General features: G+C 39.2%; 1 protein-coding gene across 4 annotated transcripts in view; it reads left to right on the top strand.

Moving 5' to 3' along the window:
* The window catches only part of b4galnt3b (beta-1,4-N-acetyl-galactosaminyl transferase 3b), a 163378-nt gene that overhangs the window by 108729 nt on the left and 27613 nt on the right, over positions 1-27036 (top strand). For 3 of the 4 annotated variants that reach the window (XR_011887135.1, XM_072267698.1, XM_072267700.1), the window contains exons 6-13: positions 2653-2720; positions 6190-6268; positions 8884-8950; positions 11983-12126; positions 16601-16710; positions 23368-23468; positions 23984-24078; positions 25477-26908. Coding sequence is in view for 3 of the 4 variants with exons in the window: in XM_072267698.1 (XP_072123799.1) it covers positions 2653-2720; positions 6190-6268; positions 8884-8950; positions 11983-12126; positions 16601-16710; positions 23368-23468; positions 23984-24078; positions 25477-26908 (2096 nt within the window). In the remaining variant the exon portion in view is untranslated. The remainder of the gene's footprint in view (positions 1-2652; positions 2721-6189; positions 6269-8883; positions 8951-11982; positions 12127-16600; positions 16711-23367; positions 23469-23983; positions 24079-25476; positions 26909-27036) is intronic. The other variant, XM_072267699.1, reaches the window with a different exon arrangement.

Raw genomic sequence — 27036 nt, 5'->3', positions numbered from 1 at the left:
ACAGCTCGAGCATGATTAGCTTATGTTGGTGTGATCAGTGTTTCTGCAGGTTCTTTAAATGGATAGAAGACTAAAAGTGAGGAAAGTCGGTGGTTGAGGGTAATATCCTGTGATTAGAATTTAGGAAAAGTGACGATGAGTTGCACAACGAGGGTAAAACGGACCCAGAGTGGAATTGTACCATTCAGAGAGAATGTTCATTGAAATCACAGCCAGATTAGCTGGTCATACGGTAGATCTCTGTAAAGGACTTGCCAATTAGTAGCCGAGATTTGCACCTTGCTACACTTCAAAAGTCTCCAACAGACCTTTCCACACAGAGAGTGGTGGGTGCGTGGAATGCACTGCCAGCAATCGTGGTAGAGGCAGATACAATAGGGTCTTTTAAGGTACTCTTAGATGGGTATATGGAGCTTAGAAAAATCGAGGGCAATGCAGTAGGGAAATTCTAGGCAGCTTCTAGAGTAGGTTACATGGTCAGCACATCATTGTGGGCCGAAGGGCCTGTAATGTGCTGTAGATTTCTATGTTCTATGTTCTAAACCTGTGTGTAATGATGAATGCCTTTAACTAACGGAAGTGAAAGGAATCCTTCTGCCTGACAGCAGGTTTCCTGTCCGTGGTTAACATGGCTTGGATGGATGTAGCGGAATAGATATCAAAGCAGCGTGGCACAGGGACTGACGTCACCAATGCCCACACTTCCACCACACACAATCCTGCACCGACTGACTTAATGGACACTTTTAAGTGTGAAAAATCAAACTTTGTGTGCTCAGGGTTTTCAAATGTTTTGCTGTCCAGACCAGGAGAACAGAACAGTGATAGGAAGTGTTATTTCTTCACCTTTGGCTCTTCTTATAATGCCTCCTAGATAACGTAGTTTGCTGTGCAAAGCTGCACAAAGAAAAATATTAAGAGGAGCCTTCATTCTCATACAGTAAAGTAAGTACAGCTCTCTCTAGCAGGCAGACAAAATTACATGCCAGTTACAACATTTAATTGCTTTTTGTAGTATAGCAATATAAGCTGAAAAGTACAATGCAAACTGTATTTCTAGTCAGAAATAGCAAGTAACAACATGAATGAAATATGAAGTTCTTTGAAGTTAATGAAATATTTTTTAATTAATGGCAACACACACAAAATGTGCAAATCAGTCAGCATCTATGGAAATGAATAAAGAGTTGACGTTTCGGGTTTAGACCCTCCTTCAGGACTGAGAAGGAAGAGGGAAGATGCCAGAATAAAAAGGTGGGAGGGTAAAGAGGCCAGCTAGAAAGTGATAGATGAAGCCAGGTTGGTGGGAGAGGTCAGGGGCTGGAGAAGGAAGAATCTGATAGGAGAGGAGAGTGAACAATGGGGGAAAGGGAAGGAGGAGGGGCCCCGGAGGAACTAATAGGCAGGTGAGAAGAATTGAAAGGTCAGAGTGGAGTTAAGTGGGGATGGGGGGAATTTGTTCACTGGAAGAAAATTGATATTGATGACATCAGGTTGGAGGGTACCCAGATGGAATGTAAAGTGTTGCTCCGCCACCCTGAGGGAGGCCCCATCTCAGCATAAGAGGAGGCCACAGACTGACATGTCAGAATGGGAATTGGAATTAAAATGTTGGGCCACTGGAAAGTACCACTGTTTTGGTCCCCTAGTTTACAAATGGGCCGATGTAGAGGAGGCTGCATCAAAAACACTGGACATAATAGACTACCCCAGCAGATTCACGGGTGAAGTGTTGCCTCATCTGAAAGGACTGGTTGGTGGCCTGAATGGAGGTGAGGGAGGAGGTAAATGGGTAGGTGTAACACTTAGGCTGCTTGCAGGGATAAGTGCCGGGAGGAGATTAGTAGGGAGAGACAAATGGACAAGGGAATGGCAGAGGGAATTATCCCTGCAGAAAGAGGGATGGGGGGAGGTAAAGATGTTTTTAGTGATAGGATCCCTTTGGAGATGGCAGAAGTTGCGGAGGATATTGTGTTAGATGTAGAGACTGATGGGGTGGTAAGTAAGGGCAAGAGAGACTCTGTCAGGAAGACGGGCTAGTGCGGTTGTACGGGAAATGGAGGAGATGCAGGTGAGGGCAGCATTAATAGTAAAAGGAGGGAAACTCCATTCTTTAAAGAAAGAGGACATCTCTGATGTCCTGCAGTAGAAAGCCGTATCCTGGGAACAGATACGGCAGAGGCAAAGACACTGAGAAAAGGGAATAGCATTTTTACAGCAGATAGGCTGGGATGAAATAAAGTCAAGATAAGATTTTAATTAATGTTGGAGCAGAAGAATTGGTGCTAGGGTTGTACAGAAAAGGAGATAAGGGGTAGACATAGATGTAGATTGTGAAGTCCTATAACTTACCTTACTCTTCAGGACAGCAGGGGCACCATCAGATCAGGGTATTTTATGTAGAATTAGATTCAATAGAAAAGCATGATCAATCAAACATAAACAGCAAAATCTCGAGTATTTTCCTCATTGCGATGTTGGGAATTTTGTTTTGGACCTTCTAATTTTGTTAGTTTGCCAACTTCATTACAGTTCACTATTGGAAAATAGAATTTTTTTAACACCCCACACATATGCGAATGAATTTTATCTGAGGCAAGAATTTCATGTAACATTAAAATAATGTTAACATGCTTCTGACTTCCAACTTAGACTGGTAAAGAGTGGACGGCCCCAGGAGAATTTGGAAAATTTCGAAGTCAAATCTCCAAGCCTGTACTGTAGGTATTATTTTTCAAATAGTGACATAATTTCTTTTATGTAATTTCTGTTTAATATTATCTAACTCCCAGAGACAATATTATTGCAGTTTTATTTGAAATATTGTCCTTTCACAGACTGACCTTTTAAAATATTATTTAAGTTTTTCATCATTGAAATATTGAAAGAAATTATTAATTATTGTCTGCACAGGTTAACTTACAGTAATACCCTTTTTAACAGTAAAAAGCTAGAAGAAGTTGTAAAGTGGTCAGACTTTATTAAATAAAACAGAGTTATGATTGATGTTTATGATTATTAATTCAAGATTATATTTTTATTCATTTAAAATATTCCAATAGAGAATTGTTTGTTTGCTGCACTCAGAGAATATGGGTGTGGAATTTGTAAGACAAGCTTTTCATAAGGGAGACTCTGACCATTGTTCATTGTATTATCTGTTCTTAAAATACAAACCCCATTTCCAGAAAAGTTGGGATATTATCTAAAATGCAATAAAAACAAAAATGTGTGATATGTTAATTCACATGAACATTTATTTAACTGACAAAAGTATAAAGAAAAGAATTTCAATAGTTTTACTGACCAACTTAATTGTATTTTGTAAACATACACAAATTTAGAATTTGATGGCTGCAACACACTCAACAAAAGTTGGGACAGAGGCATGTTCACCATTGTGTTACATCACCTTTCCTATTAATAACACTTTCTAATCGTTTTGGAACTGAGAATACTAATTGTAGTAGTTTTGCAATTGGAAATTTTGTTCATTTTTGCTTGATATAAGACTTCAGCTGCTCAACAGTCCGTGGTCTCCGTTGTCTGATTCTCCTCTTCATGATGTGCCATACGTTTTCAATAGGAGATAGATCTGGACTGGCAGCAGGCCAGTCAAGCACACGCACTGTGTCTACAAAGCCACACTGTTGTAACCCGTGCAGAATATGGTCTGGCATTGTCCTGCTGAAATAAGCATGGACGTCCCGGGAAGAGACATCGTCTTGATGGTAACATTTATCTCTCTAAAATCCTAATATACGCCTCAGAGTCGATGGTACCTTCACATACATGCAACTCACCCATGCTGTGGGCACTGATGCACCCCAATACCATGACAGATGCTGGCTTTTTCACCTTTCGCTGATAACAATCTGGATGGTCGTTTTCATCTTTGGCACGGAGAACTCGTCGCCCGTTTTTTCCGAAAACTAGTTGAAATGTGGACTCATCTGACCACTGCACATGGTTCCACAGTCTTTCGGTCCATCTGAGATGAGCTCGGGCCCAGAGAACTTGCCGGCGTTTTGGCATAGAGTTGATGTATGGCTTCCTCCTTGCGTAATACAGTTTCAAGTTGCATTTCTGGATGCAGTGACGGACTGTGTTGAGTGACAGTGGTTTTCTGAAGTACTCCCGAGCTCAGGTGGCTATAATTGTCACAGTAGCATGACGGTTTCTTAGGCAGTGCCGCCTGAGGGCTCGAAGATCACGTGCATTCAACAGTGGTTTCCGACCTTGCCCTTTACGCACTGAGACGTCTCTGAATTCTCTGAATCTTTTCACAATATTATGTACCGTAGATGTTGAAAGACCTAAATTCTCTGCAATCTTGCGTTGAGAAATGTTCCTTTTGAACTGACTAACAATTCTCTCACGAATTTTGGCACAAAGGGGTGAGCCATGACCCATCCTTGCTTGCAAAGACTGAGCCTTTGATGGGTGCTACTTTTATACCCAGTCATGATACCTCACCTGCTACCAATTAGCCTGCTTCATGTGGAGTCTTCCAAACCAGTGTTACTTGAATATTCTGTGCACTTTTCAATCTTATTTTAACTCTGTCCCAATTTTTGTTGAGTGTGTTGCAGCCATCAAATTCTAAATTGGTGTATATTTACAAAATACAATTAAGTTGGTCAGTAAAACTATTGAAAATCTTTCTTTGTACTTTTGTCAGTTAAATAAAGGTTCACGTGAAATAACATATCACAGATTTTTGTTTTTATTGCATTTTGGAAAATATCCCAACTTTTCTGGAAATGGGGTTTGTATACGCATTATTGAATGTAACACCCTGGAGGGTGGTTATTGTAGTATTCAATGTGAACAATGAGCATCCCTCAACTGTGGCAAGAACCAAACAAAGTTGCCATCTATAATCAAAATATATTTGTAATCTGACCCACCTGAAGTAAAGAATTTGAGAAATACATTAAAACACTGGTGAAGTGTTGGTACATTAAGTTGGTAGCTAATATAGAGACTGGATTTGTCAGAGGAAGTTGTAAATGCTGAGAATGTACTACTGGAGGAAAAGAAAACTTTGTTAGTTTGAAAGTATTTAATAATCTAAATTTTAGATAACATTAATAAGTAGAAAAGTCACAAATTTTATGAAAGAACAGAGCATGACATTTAACCCAGTCATATTCAGTAACTTAGAACTTATAGGATCTTCAGTAACTTGTAGCTTGGCTGAGTTGTATATGCATTTGCTTCTTTTAATGTTTAAGTATATTTTGGTATCAGGGTTTCCTGTTTGTTAAGTTTAGTTGTTTTGGTTGTTATATTCTCAACTATTTTTTTGAACTGAAAGAGAAATTGAAAAACTTTAGAGAAAATGTGAGGCAACAATAAAGGACGAGGAATAAATAATCAATGGATCTAGAACAGAGTGAAATGAGTGAAAATGAAATATGTTGTTTGTATATATGTCAGCTGTACGCTCATGAGGTGATAAGCTTTCTGGTTTATAGAAAAAGTAGGAAGTTTTGAAGTTACAAATGGTTGTTTGTGTGGAGTATATCAGGGAGCTCACCCTAAACTGATTCATAATTTATAATCTGACCCACCTGAAGTATAGAAATTGAGAAATACATTCACACATTGCTGAAGTGTTAGTACATTAAGTTGGTAGCTAATATATAGGCATCTGTTAGTCTCATGAGACCATGGATTTGCTCCCTGGAAGGTTTCCAGGGCGCAGGCCTGGGCAAGGTTGTATGCAAGACCAGCAGTTGCCCATGCTGCAAGTCTCCCCTCTCCACGCCACCGATGTTGTCCAAGGGAAGGGCATTAGGACCCATACAGCTTGGCACCAGTGTCGTCACAGAGCAATGTGTGGCTAAGTGCCTTGCTCAAGGACATACGCTGCCTCAGCCAAGGATTGATCTAGCAACCTTCAAATCACTAGACGAACGCCTTAACCACTTGGCCATGCACCACAAGTTGGTAGCTACTGGACACTGGATATAGACACTGGATTTGTCAGAGGAAGTTGTAAATGACTCATAGGTTGCAATAGAATTGAAACAAACCCCATGTTGTGCCTTACTAAAAAAATCAGCAGTTGATTATAAGTAATTAACACATGATGTACTGCTCAGAATGGGTATATCCTTGAAGACATCTTTGTGTTGGTTTTCCAGTTTTAATGTAAATGTGTTTTTTTTTAATTTTCTGCAGATTGTCATCCTCCAGGAAATATTACTTTGAGATACTTCATAAGCAAAACAGCCAGGGAACAGATCATGTAGAAGTTTCTGTAAGTTTTTGTCTTGACAAAAATCTTGTGTAATTGTTTTCATATTATGTGCAAAACTAATGCAGTACAATTTGTAAAAGTAATGTGAATTTGAAACTTTGATATTGTTAGATTGTACAGTAATAAAAGTTCATGTGCCCGTTCCTGAAAAGCAGGATGGTTGAATCTTTCTTTTAACTCCTGTATGCTTCAGAGTTTGACCCCCAATTTATTGGCATTCAGTAATTCACTTCACATGTGAAAGGTCAATGTCTGGGCATTTATTATGTTCTGTTCTGATTGTGCTGTTTGGAAGTGTGCATTGAGCTGATTATAGTGGGAATGAATTGTTGTTCTCATCGGTCTGTCTTGTATTTATGCCTGTGTCATCTCCTGTTTGTAGAATTGTTGAGAGTAGAGAATGCTTTATAGAAAGTTATAGGCATTAGTTTTATTTGAACCCCCACAGTCGTCACATTTTTAAATTGGCATCGCACTTTCCAGATGAATTAATGTCCTTTTCCCTTCTATCTTTAATCCCTTTCCTCATTTTTAATCTCACTTAATCTCATTGCCATTTATATTTATCATCTGGGCTTTTAATTGCTTGGGTTGTGGATTCAGAGTTCTCACCTTAAACCTCTCCACTGCTATAGATCGCTGTGAATTATGAAGTACAAGCGGAAACCAGAGTTGGCCATTCAGTGCTGCCGAACGACTCTGACATTTAATAAAACTATCGCTTTATGAGGCTCTTTACCAACCCACAATTTTGTCTCTTATCCTAATATCTTGATATTTTAGTTGGTTTGGTATCAAAGTTTGTTTAAATATAATTACAAACCACCTAGGAGTCCTTCTGCTATATTAAGGATGCAATTAAAATGTGAGCGATTGAGTTTAAAAGTTTAAGATTTTTCATTTGCAGGATATGTCATCACTGGTTTTATACCGTGGTTTCAGAAAGTACTTGATAACATCAGAAACTTGAGCTTATGATAGGGGTTTGATGGTGAATATTTCAAAGATGTGTTGGCTCTGGTGTATTTCTTCCTCCTTCGCCTTTGAACAGAGACAGTATTATTTCTCGCGTTACAAGAGTGTTAGAACCATGTAAATGTTTGTCTCTTTTGGCCTATTAATAAAATGTTCTATGTGAGTTTCACCGTCATTTGAGGCTGGGATGTTTTTAGAAGCAGGAGGAGATTATTGATCCCTACGGCCTGCTCTTCTGTTCAGTTAAAGCCAGGGGAAACATCAGTTCCATGTTTCGCTCTTAAACTCCGTATAGGTCTTGTAGTTTTAAGTGAGTTCATATCCTTAACAAGGAGATTGCAGGTTTAGTCTGCTTAACTTTGCCTCATATGACAAATCCACCATTCTCTTGAACTTCCCGGAATTGCCCTCTCCCCACCGTTCCCCATTACAATTTCCCTCTCTCACCTTATCGCCTTACCTGCATATCACCTCCCTCTGATGCTCCTTCCCCCTTCCCTTTCTTCCATCCTATGAGATTCCCCCTTCTCCAACCCTTTAGCTTTCACCAATCAACTTCTCAGCTCCTTACTTTTCCCCTCCCCCCACCGTCTTACTCGGACATCTCATCTCCTTTTCTCCAGTCCTGATGAAGGATCTCGGCCCTAAGAGTTGACGGTTCACTCGTTTCTATAGATGCTGCCTGGGCTGCTGTGTTCCTCCAGCATCTGCAGATTTTCTTTTATTTGTGACAAATACACCATCCCCGAAATCAAGGTGAGAAATAATGTGAATTGCAAAAGGAGCAGATTCAACAAATGCCAAGTGTTTTGGTTATATTGGTGTACTTTCAGTTGAGAGCCATCATTCTGCAGACTCTTTCTCTGCTATGGCGAGCAAATTAAGATGGGACTGATTGGCTGTTCTGTGGATATTGTAGACTGAGTGTTTTCTGTATTGATGGCAGAGTGCAGCAGGGAATTCAATATCTTGTCACCTCATTGTCTACCGTATTTGCTTGAATTGTAGAGAAAATCCCCAAGGCGAGAGTTGGGACATGCTGCCTTGATTCAGAACTGGCAGCAGACAGCCTGACTTTGTGGAGCGTCTTGGGACTTGCACTTGTTCTGCCTAGGCAGGCTGTGAAGCTGGAGCCTATCATTCTGTCTGAGGAAAACCATTGCAAACAATAATCATTGCTTTCTAGTTTCAGGTAGATCTCAGATATTGAAAGATAACTGAGTACCAGTGCAGCAGCTGTTCATGCACAGGGCTCACTTGAATATAGATTCACTATATATTCAGAGCAGGGTTAGTGTTTCTCAAACACGAGAGACTGCAGGTGCTGGAATGTGGAGCAACAAACAATGTGCTGGAGTAATTTGGTGGATTGTGCAGCATCTGTGGGACAAAAGAAATTGTGGTCCTACAGCATGATCTACCGAGTTCCTCTATCGCAGGGGTTCATAACCTTTATTATGCTGTGGACCATTATCATGAACCAAGGGGTCCCTGGACAACCCCCCCCCCCCAGTCGGTAACCCCTGCTCTAATGCTTCTTTGAGTTCACAGCAAAGACACAGCCATGGAAATTGACAGAGAAATAAAAATTGCACATGTTACTGATGGTATAATAAGGTTTTTTTTCTCTCTCTCTTTAGTGGCGACTCCACAATACTGGCCTCAAATTCAACATTATTGATTCTCAGTATATTTCACTTTATATCAGTAAGTAGTGCACTTTATTTATGTTTGTTGTATTTCAGTACCAGTAACCAGTGTTAGGAATGATGAGAATAATGGCAAATGATGCCTAACTGATGGTAACCAGAATGTGTATTATGTGTAGAAACAATTTGTAATTGTTTTTGCACCGCCTCAACCAAGCATTAAAGAGCCTCAGAAAGACAACACTCATCATCGAGGACCCCCATCACTCATCATTAAGGGCCCCCATCATCCAGGCCATGCCTCCTTCTTAGACCAAGGAGCTAATTGTAGACTTCAGCAGAGGGAAGCGAGTGGCCCATGAATCAGTGCCCATCGGAGGTGGAAAGGTGGTCAGTAAATTTAAATTCCTGGGTGTCGCTATCTTAGACGACCTATCCTGGACCCATCACATAAATATAATTGCAAAGAAAGCACAACAGCGCCTCCACTTCCTTAGAAGGATGCGGAGATTCAGCATGTCATCAAAAATCTTGACAAACTTCTATATATGTGTAGTGGAAAGTGTATTGACTGGCTGCATTAGGGCCTGGTATGGGAACTCCAATGCTTTGGAGTGGAAAATCCTGCCAAAGGTAGTGAATTCAGCTCAATACGTCACAGGCAAAGCCCTCCCAACCATTGAGCACATCTACAGGAAACGTTGCTGTAGAAAAGCAGCATCCATCATCAAGGATCCTCACCACCCAGGCCATGCTCTTTTCTCACTGCTGCAATCAGGTAGAAGATACAGGTGCCCCAGGCCTTGCACTACCAGGTTCAAAAACAGTTACTACCCCTCAACCATCAGGCTCCTGAGCAAAAAAGAATAGCTAGTCTCATCTATTGAGTTGTTTCCACAACCAATGATCTCAGTTTAAGGACTCTTTGTCTTGTTATTTCATGTTCCTATAACATTTATTGCTATTATTTGTTTACATTTCAACAGTTTGTCGTCTTCTGTGCTCTTGCTCTTTCATTGATCCTGTTTACAGTTACTATTCTATAGATTTGCTGAGTATGCCTGCAGGAAAAAGAATCTCAGGGTTGTATGTAATGACATGTATGGGGTCTGGTAATAAATTGTACTTTGAACTTTTAAACTTTTCTCATTGCTACCATCAAGGAGGAGGTACAGGAACCTGAAAACACATGCTCAACATTTCAGGAACAACTTCCTCCCCTCCACTATCAGATTACTGAATGTGCAATGAACCTGTGTACACTGCCTCAGTATTGTTTCTCTTGCTCTCTCTTTTGCTCTACTTATTTAATTTAGCTTTTCTAATATATATTCCTTATCATAATTTGTAATTTTTTTTATTATGTATTGCAATGTACTGCTGAAACAAAAAAAAACAACTAATGTCAGTAAATGATTTTGATTTCCTGAAATTCAGCTCCATTGAAATTGCCCTAAAACAGAAATGAATTCCTACCATGTGATAGTTTTTAGTTTGATGCAAAATCAAAAAAGGACGGGATAAGATGTTAATATCCCTAGTGCCACTGGGTCGTGGGCACTTGCTCGAGACCGGCTTGATGTTGGGAGTGGCGCAGGGTTGACACGCAGGGGTTTTCAAGTGGGCACCCTCCTTCCTTAATGTTTCATTGATTAGCCTACTACATCTCTGCAGGGCTTGACAATGACTTCTGGCACCCCAGAGTCACCCCCTGTTGTGTCCTCCCACTCTCTTGATGCTATCTTGGAGCCCAGGAGGGGTCTGTTAGCTTGAGCCAAAGCCATTGACTGTGTCTTTCCACTGCCTCTGATGTGGCGCTGGTGGTTTGCAGTACAGTCTGACCGTGGATCCCTAGCTCCTTCAGTAATTTGATGGTGGATGTGGCTATAAGTCAAACTTCCCACTTCCACAGTACAAACTTTGGTTTTCCAGCCCCATCACTGAGATTCAGCTGCTAGATCTGCATAGCGCAACCTCTTGCATTTATACGCTTCAGCCACTGAATCCTCCCACGGGACTGAGAGTTCCACGATGTAGATGATCTGTAATCAACTGGAGCAGAGAACCAAGTCTGGCCTAAAGATTGGTGGTAGCAATTTTCAGTGGAAAGATGAGTTGTTTAATCGACATCCACCAGCATTTTCCAGTCATAAGCCATGTTCATCTGTCCTGTTTTTTGCTTAGGAGGGAGATTAGTTGGTCTTTTCCCTCCCTGCTGGACAAATACTGCTGGAGTCAGAGTGTTGATCGTTCTAGGGGGCAAGGAGTTGGCTGCTCTCCTCTTGGTCTCGATTGCTGCTGTCAGACTCTTCAAGATCTGATTGTGACGTCACGTGTGTTTGCCTTGTGTGAGGATGGTTTTGTACCTTATCAGGATATGCTTGAGGGTTGCCAGAATCGGGCACAGGGCACAAGTTGGCTTCTCGCCGAACCACTGGTGGAGGTTTCTTTTTGGTGAGGGAAACACATCATATGTGACTCTGATAAGAAAGCCAAGTCTGTTTGCTTCCATCTCCCATATGTCCTTCCAGCTGATTTTCCTCCTCTCAGTGCTTTCCCACTGCATTCATTAGCCAGGGAAAAAGCCTTTGCACTTCTGTCTGACTCTTCTTGCTCATCACACTTTCTCGACAACCATCTTTCTTCGCTCTGGAATTGTGGCCTTGTGCCACGAGGGCCCACTTGCTGCCAGACCAAACGTAACTGTTTAAAATATGAATTGAAATATATTATTGCATTGTAGCTTTCTGATTTGTTTTTAGAGTTCAGGGGTTGTGTTTCCTTATTTTAATGTCCTTTCAGGATATTTAATGTCTCTCTCTTCCCAGTATACAAAAAATATAGGTTAATTTCAACAAATATTTGCAACCTTAGGTTACTGCTTCTAGCCCATTTCTAATAAAAGGAAATTTAATAAACTCTTGTTGGGCATCCAGCTAGGTACAGGCATCGGTTATAAAGCACTAGATCTTTTTCAAAAAAAATCTGTTTACTGTATCTCATCCATTTCTAATATGGAGATATCAAAACTATTTAAATAGGTGTTTTTCTGCACAATTAAAAACATAAATTTCTCTCTTTGCATTTCAGATGAGTCGTTAATAAAACTAAACGAGGTACGGCACATTCCACAGTCTGCGGCAAGTTCTAAAAGGAATTACCGTTACTTACATTCACAAAATGAGCATCCGGCAGAAATGCTAAAGCACGACCCTCGTGACAGTTTTTTTCATTGTAAGGTTTTTCGACAAGTATTCCAGTGTGTGTATTAATAAACAATGTATTTGATGCTCCAATGAAAACAATTGTGTCTGGTTGGAACCATCGAAGTGATTTTTATTAGTAGACTTTCAAAATGGTGGCTATGTTTAGGCATGCGTTATAAAGGAGGCTTAACCCTTTATAATCTTTGCTATCACCCAGACCATCAAGGGGTTTCATTATTTTATACAAAAGTAAGGGTTCATTATTACTTCAGTTGTTTTATTCTAGCTGGAGTCCAGTACGTTAGTACCAATCAAAATTATGATATTTCTTATAACAGCATAGTGATTTTATCTGTAGTAATATATCTTGAAATTTGTTTATGGTCACTTCCCATCAGTTAACCATAATGTGTTAGTTTTTATTAAGGCTTTAGTTGTGTCAGTTGCAGCAGATCAGATCTCACTCGACCTTCCTTTAGTCAGGGCACCTTGCACTTTGAATAACTGTGATCAGTGTGGACAAAGGCTTTCATAGGCTAGAGCAATAAAATGTACTGCCATTATGAAAGTGTTTAACAAGCTCTTGTAGTTGCCACAGAAATGGAGATGTGCCATTTTTCAAGTTGAAATAGGACAGGACATTGAATTACAACACTGAAGAGGCAATTCAGTCGTTGATTTTGTGCCAGTCTCAATGCCAATTTATATAAAATCTACTCCTCCTGTTGTACACATTATTAATACATATCCCCCCATTCCCTTCATATCCATGTGCCTATCTATAAGCATCTTAAACTCCACCAATCTGCCCACTTCCACTAATATCCTGGTAACCCATTCCAGGCATTTGTCATTCAGCATAAAAAGAAAATAAAAATAAAGCATGCCCTTTACGTCACCTTTAAACTTCCCACCTTCCTCCACCCCCACAAAACCTTAAAGCACGTCCTCTGGCATTGACATTTCAACACTATGCTTCTCAAAATTTTTAACTTGTCTATCAGGTCTCCCCTCAGCCTCTGACACTCTTGGGGAGAACAACCCAAGTTTGCCCAAACTGTTATCATAGCTCGTACCTTCTAATCCAAGCCGCATCCTAGTAAAATTCTTCTGTACCCTCTTCAAAGTCTTAATTTCCTTCCTGTAGTGGAGCAGCTACTGCACACAGTACTCCCAAGTGTGGTCTGGATAGTTTTATATTGTTGCAGCATGACTTCCTCACTCTTCTACTCAACATCCTTACTGTTGAGGAAGGCACTCCAGACGCTGCCTTTCCCACATTATTCACTTGCAGAGACACTTTCATTGAACTGTGTACCTGGACCCCAAGATCCCTGTGTACCTGAATCTTGATAAGGGCTCCTTTCCCTTTTCATTTCACGTCCCAAAGTGCAACACCTCACACTTGCTCGGGGCTCTAAACTCCATCTGCCATTTCTCTACCCATATCTCTAACTGATGCATATCCTGTTGTATTCTTTGATGGTCCTTTACACTGTACACAACCCCACTGTCTGCAAACCTGCAAATCCACCCATCTGCATTTTCATCCAAATCAATTAAATATATCACAAGCAACAGAGTCCCATCTACAATTCTTGCAGAACATTGTGGTTCACCAAACTTCAGCCAGAAGAATGGCACGCCACCCCTACTGTCTGCTTTCTGTGGGCAAACAAGTTCTGAATCCAGAGCTTACAATTCACCTTGGTCCCATGCATCTTTATATTCTGAATCAACCTAGCATGAGTGACCATACCAAATGCCTTACTAAAGTCCGTGTCAATAACATCCACCTTATTGAGCTCCTTTGTCAAAAATTGCAGCCAAGTTTGTCAGGCATGAGACAAAGTCATGTTGACTGGTCCTAAGCAGGCCATGCCTTTCTAAATGCTCATAAACTCAATCCCTTAGTATGCACTCTAGTAGCCTCCCTACCACTGATGTGAGGCTCACTGGCCTATAATTACCTAGATTATCCCTGTTTCCTTTCTTGAATAAAGGCACAACATTTGCTACTTTCTGTTCCTTTGAGACCTCGCCTGTTGCTAGTGAGGACACAAAGATTCTTGTCAAAGCCCCAGCAATCTCCTCACTTGCCACCTTAAATATTCTGAGATATACTGCATGCCACCATGCCCGTAATGCTTTTCAGAACTTCCTTCTTCTCAATCCCAGAAAGCCCCAGCACAACAGTATATCCCACTCTGCTTTCACTGTCCTCTAAGTCATAACAATGCATTGTACTTCAGACAGTTGCTGGGGCTACAAGCACAACTTCTCTCCTTTATTCTTGATTAGACCTACCCTCCTTTTTTCTTAATAGAAATATAAAATGCCTTGGGAACCTGCTTGATCCTGCTCACCAAGGGCATTTCATGACCCCTTGTGACCTTCCTAAGTGTTTGCTTGAGCACTTCCTGCTATCTTTATATTCTGAAGGGTGCAGAATGTTTTTAGCTTCCTAAACCTTTTTCTTGAATGAATTTAGGACCTTTCAGGTTATTTAAGGTTTCTTTACCTTACCAACCTTGTCCTTGTTCTTTAGCAGAACATGCTGATCCTGAACTGTGATCAGCTGATCCTTGAACAGCTTCCGCATGTCAGACATCTATTTGTACGAGAATATTGCTCCCAGTTAATGCCGCTTATCCCATCATAATTTGCTATATTTATACTGTGTTCTTGGTTGGTGCAACCGTAATGAAAACCAATTTCCCTCGGGATCAATAAAGTATGACTATGACTATAATTTGCCCTTCCCCAATTTTCTAACCTTCTGCAAGATCCAATTTTAACCTAACTCAAAACCATCTCAAAACATAAATAACTCAATTAGCACAATTCTTGATCAATTGCACATTTGCACCTGGATGGTGACATCTTTACTAATGATTTTATTTTGTCTCTCCAAAGCTTGGATGGGATAGTTCTACTTTTGTTTTTCTACATCTACTTCCAAAGAATGCATTTCCATGGACATTTACTTGCCCAAGTTATCTTGATCATGTTATTCCTCCTGGTCATTAAGTCGAGAAGATTGTTCGTCGATTAGCTACATCACACTTGTCTTTGTTACATGCTCGCAGCTGTGATTTCCAGCAAGTATCATTAAACTGTGATGTGGAGTGGAAAAGATTCATTTCTCCACTTTATACTGACTCATCTACCAAACCTGAAGGTGGCATCACCAGTGTTTTGCTTCATGTCATTCATCTTGCTGAATACAAGCTTACCAGGCTCTGGTGAAAACAACTATTCATTCCAGTCCCCACCCAGCCTTCTATAATCTAACCGAGTCATCAGCAGCTTCAGATATACATTAGGCATTTTGAATAAGCAAAGACGAGCCTCTACATAAATACATGAAAGAATCTGCTTTGGTCAAATTGTTGGTATTTATTTAAAGATTCAAAGATTCAAAAAAACTTTATTTTCATTCTAACCGTACATCAGCTCTGCAGGGCAGAATGAGACAGCATTTTTCAGGAGCAGTGCAATCATAACATAAACGCAACACTAAATAATAAACATAACAATAAATAATAATGCTCCCTTAATTGCTCATGGGTACGGAAATATGTCGAAATTATTACCTGTACATGTTAAATTCAGATTAGCTTGCCTCACTGGCTTCTCATTTTCCTAACAGTATTTAAGGTGGTGTTTTATAGACATACCAATTAATAGATGTAGCATCTTTTCTATAATCATTAATTATAACTAAAACTGGTTAAAGCAAACTACCTTTTCAAAGTTATGTAGCCCTTTCCACCATGTCCATGCTGAGATTTTTGCCCATCTACACAAATCCTATTGGTCAGATTTTGTCTGTATTCTTTTATGCCTTACCTATTTAAGTGCCTATCTAAGTGCTTGACTGTTGCTGGCTGGAGTTGTAGTGGCATCCACACCGGCTTCGAGTTGAGTGGTCCTGGGTTCGAATCCGACTGGCTCCTTGTATACCACCCATCCATGCTGAGTTGAGTGTTGAGCTAGCACTTGGCCTCGTAGTGAAACAGACTAAAATGCTAAAGAAACAGCAAAAGGTGTTGCATGATGCGCCAAAAGGCACTGACAGGAACAAGTCCTTGACTGTTTTTCATATTTTCACCAAAAAAATCACCTTTTATTAAAAGTTGCTCTTTTTTATAGTAATTGTGTTTGAGTGAGATGCCATTAGTTTCTTAAATTATTCCATATATGTTATAAACATATAACTGAAGTCCAGTGGTGAGGATTTAAAGTGTAGTAAGACTGTGTCCCATTAACCTTTTTCTAAATAGTTTAAATTTTTAATCCTGGTCAAAGTTTTCATGTGATTCAATGCAGTTTGTGGATTTTTATTGTTAAAGGAAGAAATGAGCTTTTAGTTAAATTCAGCTAAGATTTTGTCAAGATTTGCACATGAATAAGATCATAATTCTTATTTCAGCAAGGAATAACACAATCGTGTTTTATAACAACCTGTCTCATCAGTTTTTGTTCATTTCTTTTCTCAGTACCTCTAATTGCTGAATCCCACGTGCAACGATTGCTGCCTGATTGTGCCTACAAACCCAGCTATGTAATTAAAGGGTTCCCTCTGCACCGTTACCAAGGATTACAGTTTGTAAGCATCTTTTTCTGTTTACGTGGGCAGAGTTATTATGCCAGTGATGCTAACAATATGATTTATGTATTTCTCCGATGGTGTGTGATGAGCTTCACATTATATTAATTCAAATTTAATTTGTCATTAACTGTTGTGCTGTTTATAATGCGGTTCAATGCTAAACTAATTTTGCTAATCATGCTATTATCAAAAAGGACCCTAATGGATGTGTGGAGGTCACTGAAGACAAAACAGTATATTCAGATTAGATTTATTATCTGGTTCCATATCCAATTATTCCTGACCTAATTTCAACACAGAACAGCTTGCCAGTTGAAATCAAAGGGCACTGCGATTAAGTTTCAAAAATAATTCTTTTTAGACTCTCTATTCTCACATAAAGGGGAGCTGGCATCCTGAGGTCAATCTTATTTCAGTCATTTATTTGTGCTGATATCTGCATAACCCTCAAACATAGGAACAAAGGCATTAAAAAGGATTAGATATAGGCTGTGTGGCCCTTTATACCTGCTCCACCTTTCACTGAGGTCTTGGCAGACCTGTTCCCACAGCATTGCTTTCTTACACCATCTCCATATCCCTTGATTCTCATAAGGTTTGAAATCTCTGTCTGCTTTGAATGAATTCCAGTTGAGCTTCTACTGCCCTCCAGGGTAGAAAATTCCAAAAATTCACCATCTTCTGAATGGAGAAGGTTCTGCTCTTCTCAAGTCTGTGGATCTTTACACATGATTATTTGATGCCTTTTTTGACATTTTAGTATATCGGATTCAGTGATAAAGTCACCATTTACTGTCCATCTCTAATTTTCCTCCTGAAGTTTGTTGGGAACTACTACAAACCAGGTAGTGAAGTTAGTCACATAATGCTCTTCATGTTTTGAGGGTGATTATGAAGATTTGATCATGTATTTTGATGAAGATTGGGGCTGAGAGGAAAATTGGATCAGCCAGGATGAAATGACAGTGCAGACTCGATGGGCCAGATGGCCTAATTCTGCTCCTATAGCTTATGGTTTTATGGTCTATTTTTATTTCAGGATAGTGTGTCAGTTACAGGAGTTCTCCAACGTGGTATAGTTCCCATTTGCTAATCCGTTGTGTAATGTATGGCTTTGAGCGAGACTGTTAAGAAGCTATAATGATTTGAAAGGAATGCCTCGTGTTGCCAGTTGTCTACTTGTTATTTGTTGCCATTATTTGTAATGTCCACCAACAACCAATCTGTAGTTTGGCTGAAAATGTCATGAGAAACCCAACAGCAACAGTTAAAACGAGCAAACTTTTTAAAGAAGAGAATTGTGGCTAAAGCTGCTTCCAGCAAGTATCCTGTAGCAAAGCTGAGCTAGGAAACCATGAAGAAAGGCATCATACCGCAGAAAGAGGCTTCCATGAATTTAAGGTGCAACCACTAAAAGTCTTGGTAGAAAGTTGGAATGTTAGATAAAGGTCGTGTGTCTACTAGAAGCCTTCTTGATGCACACATGAAAGGCTATCACAGTAGATAGCTCCAGAGAACAGGGTAGGAATGTAGCCCCAAGAATCTCCAATGCTGAATTATCAGGTGATGAAAGAGCATGCATATTGGTAAGGTCTGTGAATCCTTAAGTGAATCGTTAATCTGTTGGCATAGAGTTAAGAAAAGGAGCAGGAGTTTTGGTGGCCAACCTCTGCCTGTGACTCAGGGCCTCATCCAGGTGGCATCCTCGTTAATCTTTTCAGCACCCTCTCCAGCATTGTAATGCCTTTCCTTTAACAGGGCAAAAACTGTACTCAGTACTCCCAAGTGAAACCTCACTGGCAATTTGTGTAACTGCAATGTAATGTCCCTACTCCTAAACTTGATGCCATGACTGATAAAGGCCAACATGCGAAATGCCTTCTTCACCATTCTGTCGACTTGCCCATCTGATTTCAATGAATTGTGCACCGCGCACTGTACACCACTTTCACAGGGCTAGAGGAACTCCACATTGGCCTATTCAAATATTCCTCTTTGGTCAAGGTTGTGAAGTTGGAACCTCTGGGATTAGGCAGAGTGCAGGTCAGCTGTGGAGCTTCAGATGTTCTTAGTGTTCAAATCCGATAGTCTGAATAACAAAGGAATCAAAGGAGACTACAAGAAAATGATGCTGAGGTAGAAGATTAGGCATAATTTTTTATTGTCTGGCAATGTAGGCGCAGGGATTTAGTCAGGATGCACCTAAATGAAATTCATTCCAAAGTGCCTTTTGAAGTGTATGCATTCACTAGGGCACCAGGTCCGAGCTGAAATGTTAACTTCAGATTTTTTTATAAGCATCTGAAAGAGCAGTTACCATTTTAGCTCAACATTTCACCTCTAGTAACACAGCCCCTCCTCACCGCTACACTAAGTTACCGGCCTTCTCTCTTGGGAGACAACTGTACTTCCTCTACCTGGTACTTGGTGGAACTTCTTTGTCCATCTGCACAAGGTGAAAGGAATAGGATAGCAGTCCTAAAAGACTACCCCCTTATTTATTTATTATCAATTACTTGAGAATAAATCGAAATCCAAGTGAAGAAAGGAAAGTAAGGCAGACGTGTTTGTGCATGATAAGGTAAAGATTTGGAGTACTCATGTGCTACCTGCTATGTAAATTTTGTAATAGCAGTAACATTGAACTCCAAGTAGCTGTCATGGTAGGCTGTTGACCAGACTAGTTTGGACATGCAATGCATTACTCCTCTGGTCAAACATTTTTGTGGGTGATGTGGTTATGTAGCCACGAGCTGCGACAATTAGTGTTATGAACTCGGTTAATCCAGACTGTATCTGTGCCAAGAAGAAGAAAATCCTCTTGACATCTTTTAAAAGACTCATCCCATATATATCAAGTAGTCAAGAGCCTTGACAGAGATGAAGTATGGCCATCTAAAAGAACAGATAATTACTAAATGTTATTCTCTAACATTTGAAAGGCACTTCTTCAGAGTCTGTAAAGGCAGGCAAATCTTTTTCCAAATCTTTTTGAGAAAGGGCATCATGCTGAAGATAAATAGTTTGTATTTTGGCTGCAAGCAAAACCAACAAGAGAATTTTTTAGAAAAATGTGTCATCACAAGACAATGTTCAAAGTGTCTAAATTCTAACAAACTTTACTGAAATGGAATCTGACTTGAAATTCCATTGTCAGTCTACCCATCTGCCCCTAACTCTGAACAACATGGACAATTTCTAAATTTGGGGAAGCAACTGAAGTTACCAGTGAAGTGCCTAGTTTTCTTTGAAATGGGATCCACGATGCCAGCTGCTTTTCTGACTCAGTTTTTTTTTATCAGTGAAAAGCATAAATATCAAAGTTATGTTGCTATTATTACATAATTTCTTCCTCTGCCATCCTTAGAGAAAGAAAATTGTTGGAGCATCTTCAGGGAGATTGAGTTGTAGCTTGATGCTTTTCCCTATGTGGTGCAGAAATGAAATGATTCCCTGGTAAAAGGGTGAAGTAGATGAAGAATGTTATCAGGACCTGCAAATTAAAAAAAAATGTAATTGTAAACATACCCTTATTATCACAATATAACAAGATTCTCTCATGGAAATGCTTTTCTTCCAAGTCTTAATATTTTTAGTGTATGGGTTTATAATAAATTGCTTGTTGGTTTAGACGATTGCACTGTTTCTTGGAAATTTTTTTATTTCCCTCCTGAAAGGCATGATGTTTAAAGGCAATGGCTATCATTTGCAATGCTTGGAAAATGAAGCACTTAATGCAAATTTTTTTTGTGCACTATGCAGTTCATTTTGGGTCGATGGATGGGCTTGGACCCAAGGACCTAATAAGGGGCAGTGTGTGGGATCTCTATGCTTCAGACGCTTCCCGGTAGTGACAGCACCTCTTCTCCCAAGCTTGCAAGCTTTTTCTGATCGTCGACCTTCCCCAAAACAACTCATCTCCCCGTGATATTGTGTAATCATCTCTTGCCCTGCTTCCCCATTAACCTGCCATTCAACCCAAAAGGCAGCAGCTATGCATATTGTAGTCATTTATGTATCCTTAGGATATATAAAGGAACCATTTGGCCCATCATATCTATGCTGGCTCTCAGAACATTTCCATCAACCATATTACCCCACTTGTATCTCCGTAATTTGTTTTCTCCTGCTCGCCTGTCAATCCCAGTGTCCAGTGGTCATTTAAACAAAAATCACAGCTTGGGCTGGTGGAGGAATCCCAGCTAGTCACATGGAATTCATGCAAACCCCAGGTAGGCAGCAGCCTAAATCACAACAAACCCAAGCCATTGAAGCCATATAACAACAGTACTATTGCTGCAATAAATCTAAAATGTTATTGAAAACCATAAATCTGCCAAACCCACATTCAGAATTTGGATTTGAGAGATTAAATTGGAGTGTTGGTACAAGCCTTTGCATCTCACATTTATCACGGTCAAATTTGTGGATTTTTGTTTTGTTCTTCATTGCAGTGAACCGAAGCTGCAACTTGTTGCTCGCTCCCACCTTGTACCCACTTTGTGTAGTATTCCGCATTTAATTAAACGGAAAACGCCAGAAGCTCTCAATATGTCGGGCAGCATCTGCGGAAAGAAAAATGACCTGAAGATTCCAACCTGACTTGTTGACTTGTTTCTCTTTGTACATTTGCTGCCTGATCTGCTGAGTGTTTTGCTTTAGTTTTATTTCAGATTTCCTGCATCTGCCTCTTTTAATATAATTCTGAAACAGGCTGAGCAAAGTGTCTTATTTTGTCCTTCTTTCCATCCTTTCTTTGTCCAATTTTTCTGCAGCTTGCTACTCATTTTAGGTTGTGGAGAATCCCTGGGTTACAAAAAAGGGTTCTAGTTTTACAGGCGTCCATAAATCAATTCTGTCCATGTCATAAAATACATGTAAAGTATTCAATATAGTAACTAGACCCCCACAGTACGGATATATGTACTTATTTATGTTCTTTCCCTGCATAGTTACAAAGGTACAAAATCAGGATTTCCTACATTCAATGAGTGGTTTCAGTGTGATGAAGTATCAGGGGATGTAACATTGGTTAATAGGGTATCATTTCACATGTATCAATAGAAGTGATTGCTTGTCAATTTTCAAAGCAAATGTCTTAAGTAGCTTCCTTTGCTAACACTGGCAGCACGTCCTCTTAAGAGACATTGGCGTCCGATTACTCTGGGGGGGGGGGGGTTGCGTGTAAATACAACATGCTGGAGGAACTCAGCAGATCGGGCAGCATCCATGGAAACGATGAGTCGATGTTTCGGGCTGGAACCCTTCGTCAGTACTGTAGAGGGAAGGGGCAAAGGCCCTATAAAGAAGGTGGGGAAGGGTGGGAAGGAGAAGGCTGGTAGGTAACAGGTGAAAAACCAGTAAGGTGTTTTCCCCTATTCCTTCTTCACCTTTCCTGCCTATCACCTTCCTGCTTCCCTTCCCCCACCCCTTTATCTTTCCCCTTACTGGTTTTTCACCTGGAACTGACCAGCCTTCTCCTTCCCACCCTCCCCCCACCTTCTTTATAGGGCCTCTACCCCTTCCCTCTACAGTCCTGACGAAGGGTTCCGGCCGGAAACGTCGACTCATCTTTTCCATGGATGCTGCTCGATCTGCTGGGTTCCTCCAGCGTGTTGTGAGTGTTGCTTTGACACCAGCATCTGCAGAGTATTTTACGTGTAAATATTCTTTTCCCAAGACTGGTTCTCAATTGCATTTAATATTATTTATGGAGCTGGTTTATGTGTACAGGTGTATATGTCAAGGTGGGGATGGTTTATATACTTGTAATGTTATGAGAAACCTTGTAATGACTCATCCATTTCTCCCTCCCTGCTGCTGGGACACCCTGACCATCGTGGTATATACTGTCCAGTAGTTCTTTCCGCACATTTTAGGAGAGACCAGGAGGAAACAAAAGATTCTCACACAAAATTCTGGAGGAATTCTGCTGAGTTCCTCCAGCAGTTCGTGTGTGTTAATTGGATTTCCAGCATCTGCAGATTTTCTCATGTTTGGAAACAAAAGATTGTTAATGGAATAGTTATCATCTTCAGTAGTAAACTGACCACACACGTTGAAAGTACAATGACACAAAAGAGAGAGCTTAATATGGTTATTATTCTTGTAGTTTGAATTTACCTGCCTTGTAGAAATCCCTTGATTTTTGATTTTGGGTGATCCTTTTCATCAGATTACCAACTTGTTGATAAAATTGCACTTGCCTTTAGTTTCCCTTTTAATTGGTCATGTAATTATGAATGTAGCTTGTATTGCCTCAAGCAAGAATCATTGCTGTACATTTTCTGTTTTAGAGATTAATATTAAGTGGAATGATTCATTAGTGCAGTTTGATGTTGAAAACAATAATTGTCAATAATTACTGCAGAGAATTTGGGAGCAATTTCATAGAAAATGGTAAGACTGCATAATTTCATATCATGGAATTATTGTAGATATATACAAGGGAATGCTAGACAAATATTTGTAGAAGGGGAATAGGGTTTGCTCAAGCAGGTTGGGAGAGAATTCATGTGGAACGTTGATAAAGACGAATTGGGGCACCCTGCTTTGTTTATCTGCTAGACATTGTTATAATATTTTAAAATATTATAAATATTAAATATTTTAATTTTATTATGTTATAATATTTTCAAATTTTTTAAATTGTAGGTTCATCTGACTTATGTCTACCCCAATGATTACACGAGGCTAACACACATGGAATCAGAAAACAAATGCTTTTATTTTGAAAATATCTATTACTTGGAAAGGTGAGACTATGAAACATGAAATGTTAGGAAGGTAATGCCACAAATTAAAAACTAAATGTAATGAAAATAAAAATGAGAATTAGTTTGATGAAAATTAATTTAGGAATTTGACATTTATCTGCATACTCTGAATATTTGTTTTTTTCCTGACCAGAAGTTGGATTCAGAGTTCAGAATTAATGTATGATTCCTTTACCTTAAAGTATTGGGAGAAATATATTTCAAATCCTCCTGGGAAATTACTTGCAAATCCTATTGGAACTTGATCTCTGAAATTTGAATCAGATGGCAGGAATGATCACACACATAAAGAGAAAAGTGCATAATAAATGAGGAAATTCCATCAGAAATAATTGGAGTTATGAATGAAATGCCAAACTACAATAGTAGTTTAAGTAATTATTTAGTAATTTAATGATTGGAAAATATGCCCAATTTCTTACATATTTGCAATTATAAAGAACTTATTAAAACGCTACTAACCTTACTTAAACCATGTTGTATCTATCCCACAGATTTGGATTCTACAAATACATGAAAATGGATATGCCACCACAAAAACCAAATATGGAAAAGTTCAGAAATTCTCTTTGGATTGGAGCCGGTGATGGTAACCAATACATCTTAGATCCATGACTCTGTACAATGAATTATTGATATTTTGTTCAACATTATCAGTAGGTAGTGTTTATTTTGGCGGGGGGGGGAAACAGTAATAAAAAAATTACATAAGAATATTGTAGCAGTAAAATACTTTTTAAATAATACTTTAAGACTGGATAGCAAAACAAAAAAATACTATGCGATCCCATGAGTTTGTTTCATAAGTATTTTAGGTTTTGAAACCTTAGTTAGAAATCATGTGCAATGTCTTTACTGTAGCAGCCAGTTGCTTGTGAGAATCAATAACTAAATTGGAGTACAACATCAAAACTTAATTTTATATAGGGATTTCTAGCAGTGATGCAGACGAAGATTAACACAGATCCAGAGGGGTGACTTCAAGCTTGGAATTAAGTATGCTTCAAACCTTCCAAGCAACCGTGAGAATAATCAGATTTGGAGGTAATAGGTTGATGTGGCATTTAGCAAGACAGGGAAAGGATGGAATTTGGTGTTGGTAACGAAATAAAACCTGTCATTCAATTTGATAGAGATGATACAGGGCCAGAAGTCTAACTTGAGCCCAGAGTTTTTGGTAAGGATAAAAAACTATACTCTTTATCTTTGCATTGTTCTGTTGAAAGAAATTGCAGCTCCTCCAAGCGACAACAGTGACAATGGAGGTGAGGTGAAACTGAATATATGAAGCATTCATACAGAACGGATAGGTAGAAAGGTTTTTGTGACAAGGAGGAATTGTTTCTTGTTGATACCATTTCTGCCAAGGTGATAATGTCTATGGAGCCATCCTTTCAAATAATTGGTCAATGCAGAATGAACTGGCAGCTGATTATGTGAACCTATTGAAAGAAGATATTTATTTTGCAAGTTAAATTCCAGCAACTTTAATAGGCAAATATTTCATAATCCCTCCACTAACAAGACATTGGAATTATCTGATTCTTTGCACCTTACCAGACTGAAATAATTACAGGATAATAAAACAGTTAAAAGGATAAAAACTGTTAAATGGTACTATAATGGATATTAATGGCAAGAAAATAGGTTTGTTAATGTTCTACAAATCTACACTATCCCTCTTAATTGTCACAGATATATTTCAAAATTCTGATTGAAATGCTGACGCGTGCTACTGTGATTCATTTTAATAGGCAAAGTTCAGTGATTATTTCAGATCTTCTTTGTATGTGGCTAATTAAATATCTGAAATCTGTCATGTTACCCTAAAATCATTCTTTAGAATAAATATAGATAAAAATGATTGTTCTTGTCATTGTTAATAACTTGCAAATATTAAAAAGTCAAAAATGAGTAAAAATGTTCTTGCAGTATGAAAGATTTTCTTCTGCAATTATATGGTATTGATTTTTTTTTATATATGTAGGAAATCCAAAAGAGCAGAAGAGGCAGGAAAAGGAAGTATTGGAGCACAATTTTGAAGAAGAGGAGGAAGAATATATCTATGAAAATGATGGTCAGTTCCCACATCCAATGAATCCAAAAGCTGCACTACAGGAGCAAAATCAGAAGAATATTGAAGAAGTTGGAAGTCAAAAAGAACAAGCGGACAGAGTCCAAGAGGCCAGACACATCCCTAACAGAGTGAATGCCGCTGATGTAAAAGATTATGGAGATGACTACGATGATTATACATTTAAGAGGAAAAGGAAGCTGTTCTTTGTTGTAGAACGTAAACCAACTAATGATACCTTTGAAGATAATCCAGGTGTTGACCATAGATCAGCTGAGGGTGTTGTGGCACTTAAAGGAATGAAGCACAAGAGAAATTATATTTCTTCAGTTAAAGAAAACATAGAGAGCATCCGCTCTCCAAATCAAAAAACAAACAGGACTTTCCAAAGTTTTTCAAAACAGAAATATGCATCATTGAAGGATAGATTAGTAGAACCTACTGTAAAATCCTCTGAAAAACAGAAGCCTGAAGGCAACAGCCTTTCTGCCCAGCAGATTTCTCAGGGAGAAAAGCTAGGTGTTAATCAGAATATTGGTGGACTTGAGTTTCAGGAGAGACAAGCTCATGGGTTAATGGAGAAGCAAAAAAAACTGGTCATTCAAAAAGCAAAGAAAACTATTTATGACCAACAGCCACCTACGTTGTCAGCACAAAAAGTGAACAAAAATGTTGCTGCGTTTATCAGTAAAAAGAATAGTAAAGAGAGAATTGATTATTTAAAGCAGAGAGAACTTCAGTTACCATCCAAGCTGAAAGAGGAAACGTTTGATGCTGGCAAGCAAATCGCTATTAAAGATGAATCTGTCTTTGGTCAAAATAGCAAACTGAATTATCATGCTGAGAATCCAGGACCATCAATCACTATGGATATCCAATCCAGAAAAAACATACAGTCAATCAAAATTAAACACCAGTATGAAAAGGTTACATCATTTAACCTTAATGCTGATCAGAAATGGAAAGAGAAAGAATATGATTATGTAGAAAAGGAAAATGATGCAGTAATCCAAAAGTCACAAGCTAAAGTCAAAAATAAATTTCAAGAGATTATAAACAAAAATGGAAAATGGAGTCACCACGATATATCTATAAAAGGAGAGGTTGATGATGAAGAGGAAGATGAAGAAGATTTACCAGATGATGTGAGCTTTCATAAGCAAGTGTATGACACAGCTGTCAGCTGGGATCAGACCTTCTCTGTCAACAATATAGACTTCCATTCCTTAAGGTCTGACTGGATTGATCTCCGGTGTAATGTGTCAGGAAATCTGCTGATGAAAGATCAAGAGGCTGTAGATGTTGTGAAAATGTATATGAGGAAGCTAAATGAAAAACATAAAGGGTGAGTCACAAGTTTTCACGTCTAAGCATGATGGTGATTTACCTTGTGGATTTTTATGAGTTTTTGTCTTCACTTTCAGGATACGAAATCACAATCAGGCCAGTTTCTTGGCCCTTTTTTTTTCTAGC

This window comes from Mobula birostris, chromosome 9, assembly GCF_030028105.1.
Source record: "Mobula birostris isolate sMobBir1 chromosome 9, sMobBir1.hap1, whole genome shotgun sequence".
Lineage (NCBI taxonomy): Eukaryota > Metazoa > Chordata > Chondrichthyes > Myliobatiformes > Myliobatidae > Mobula > Mobula birostris.
Note: the sequence above shows the minus strand (reverse complement) of the source record. Positions and strands in the feature narration are given on the sequence as shown.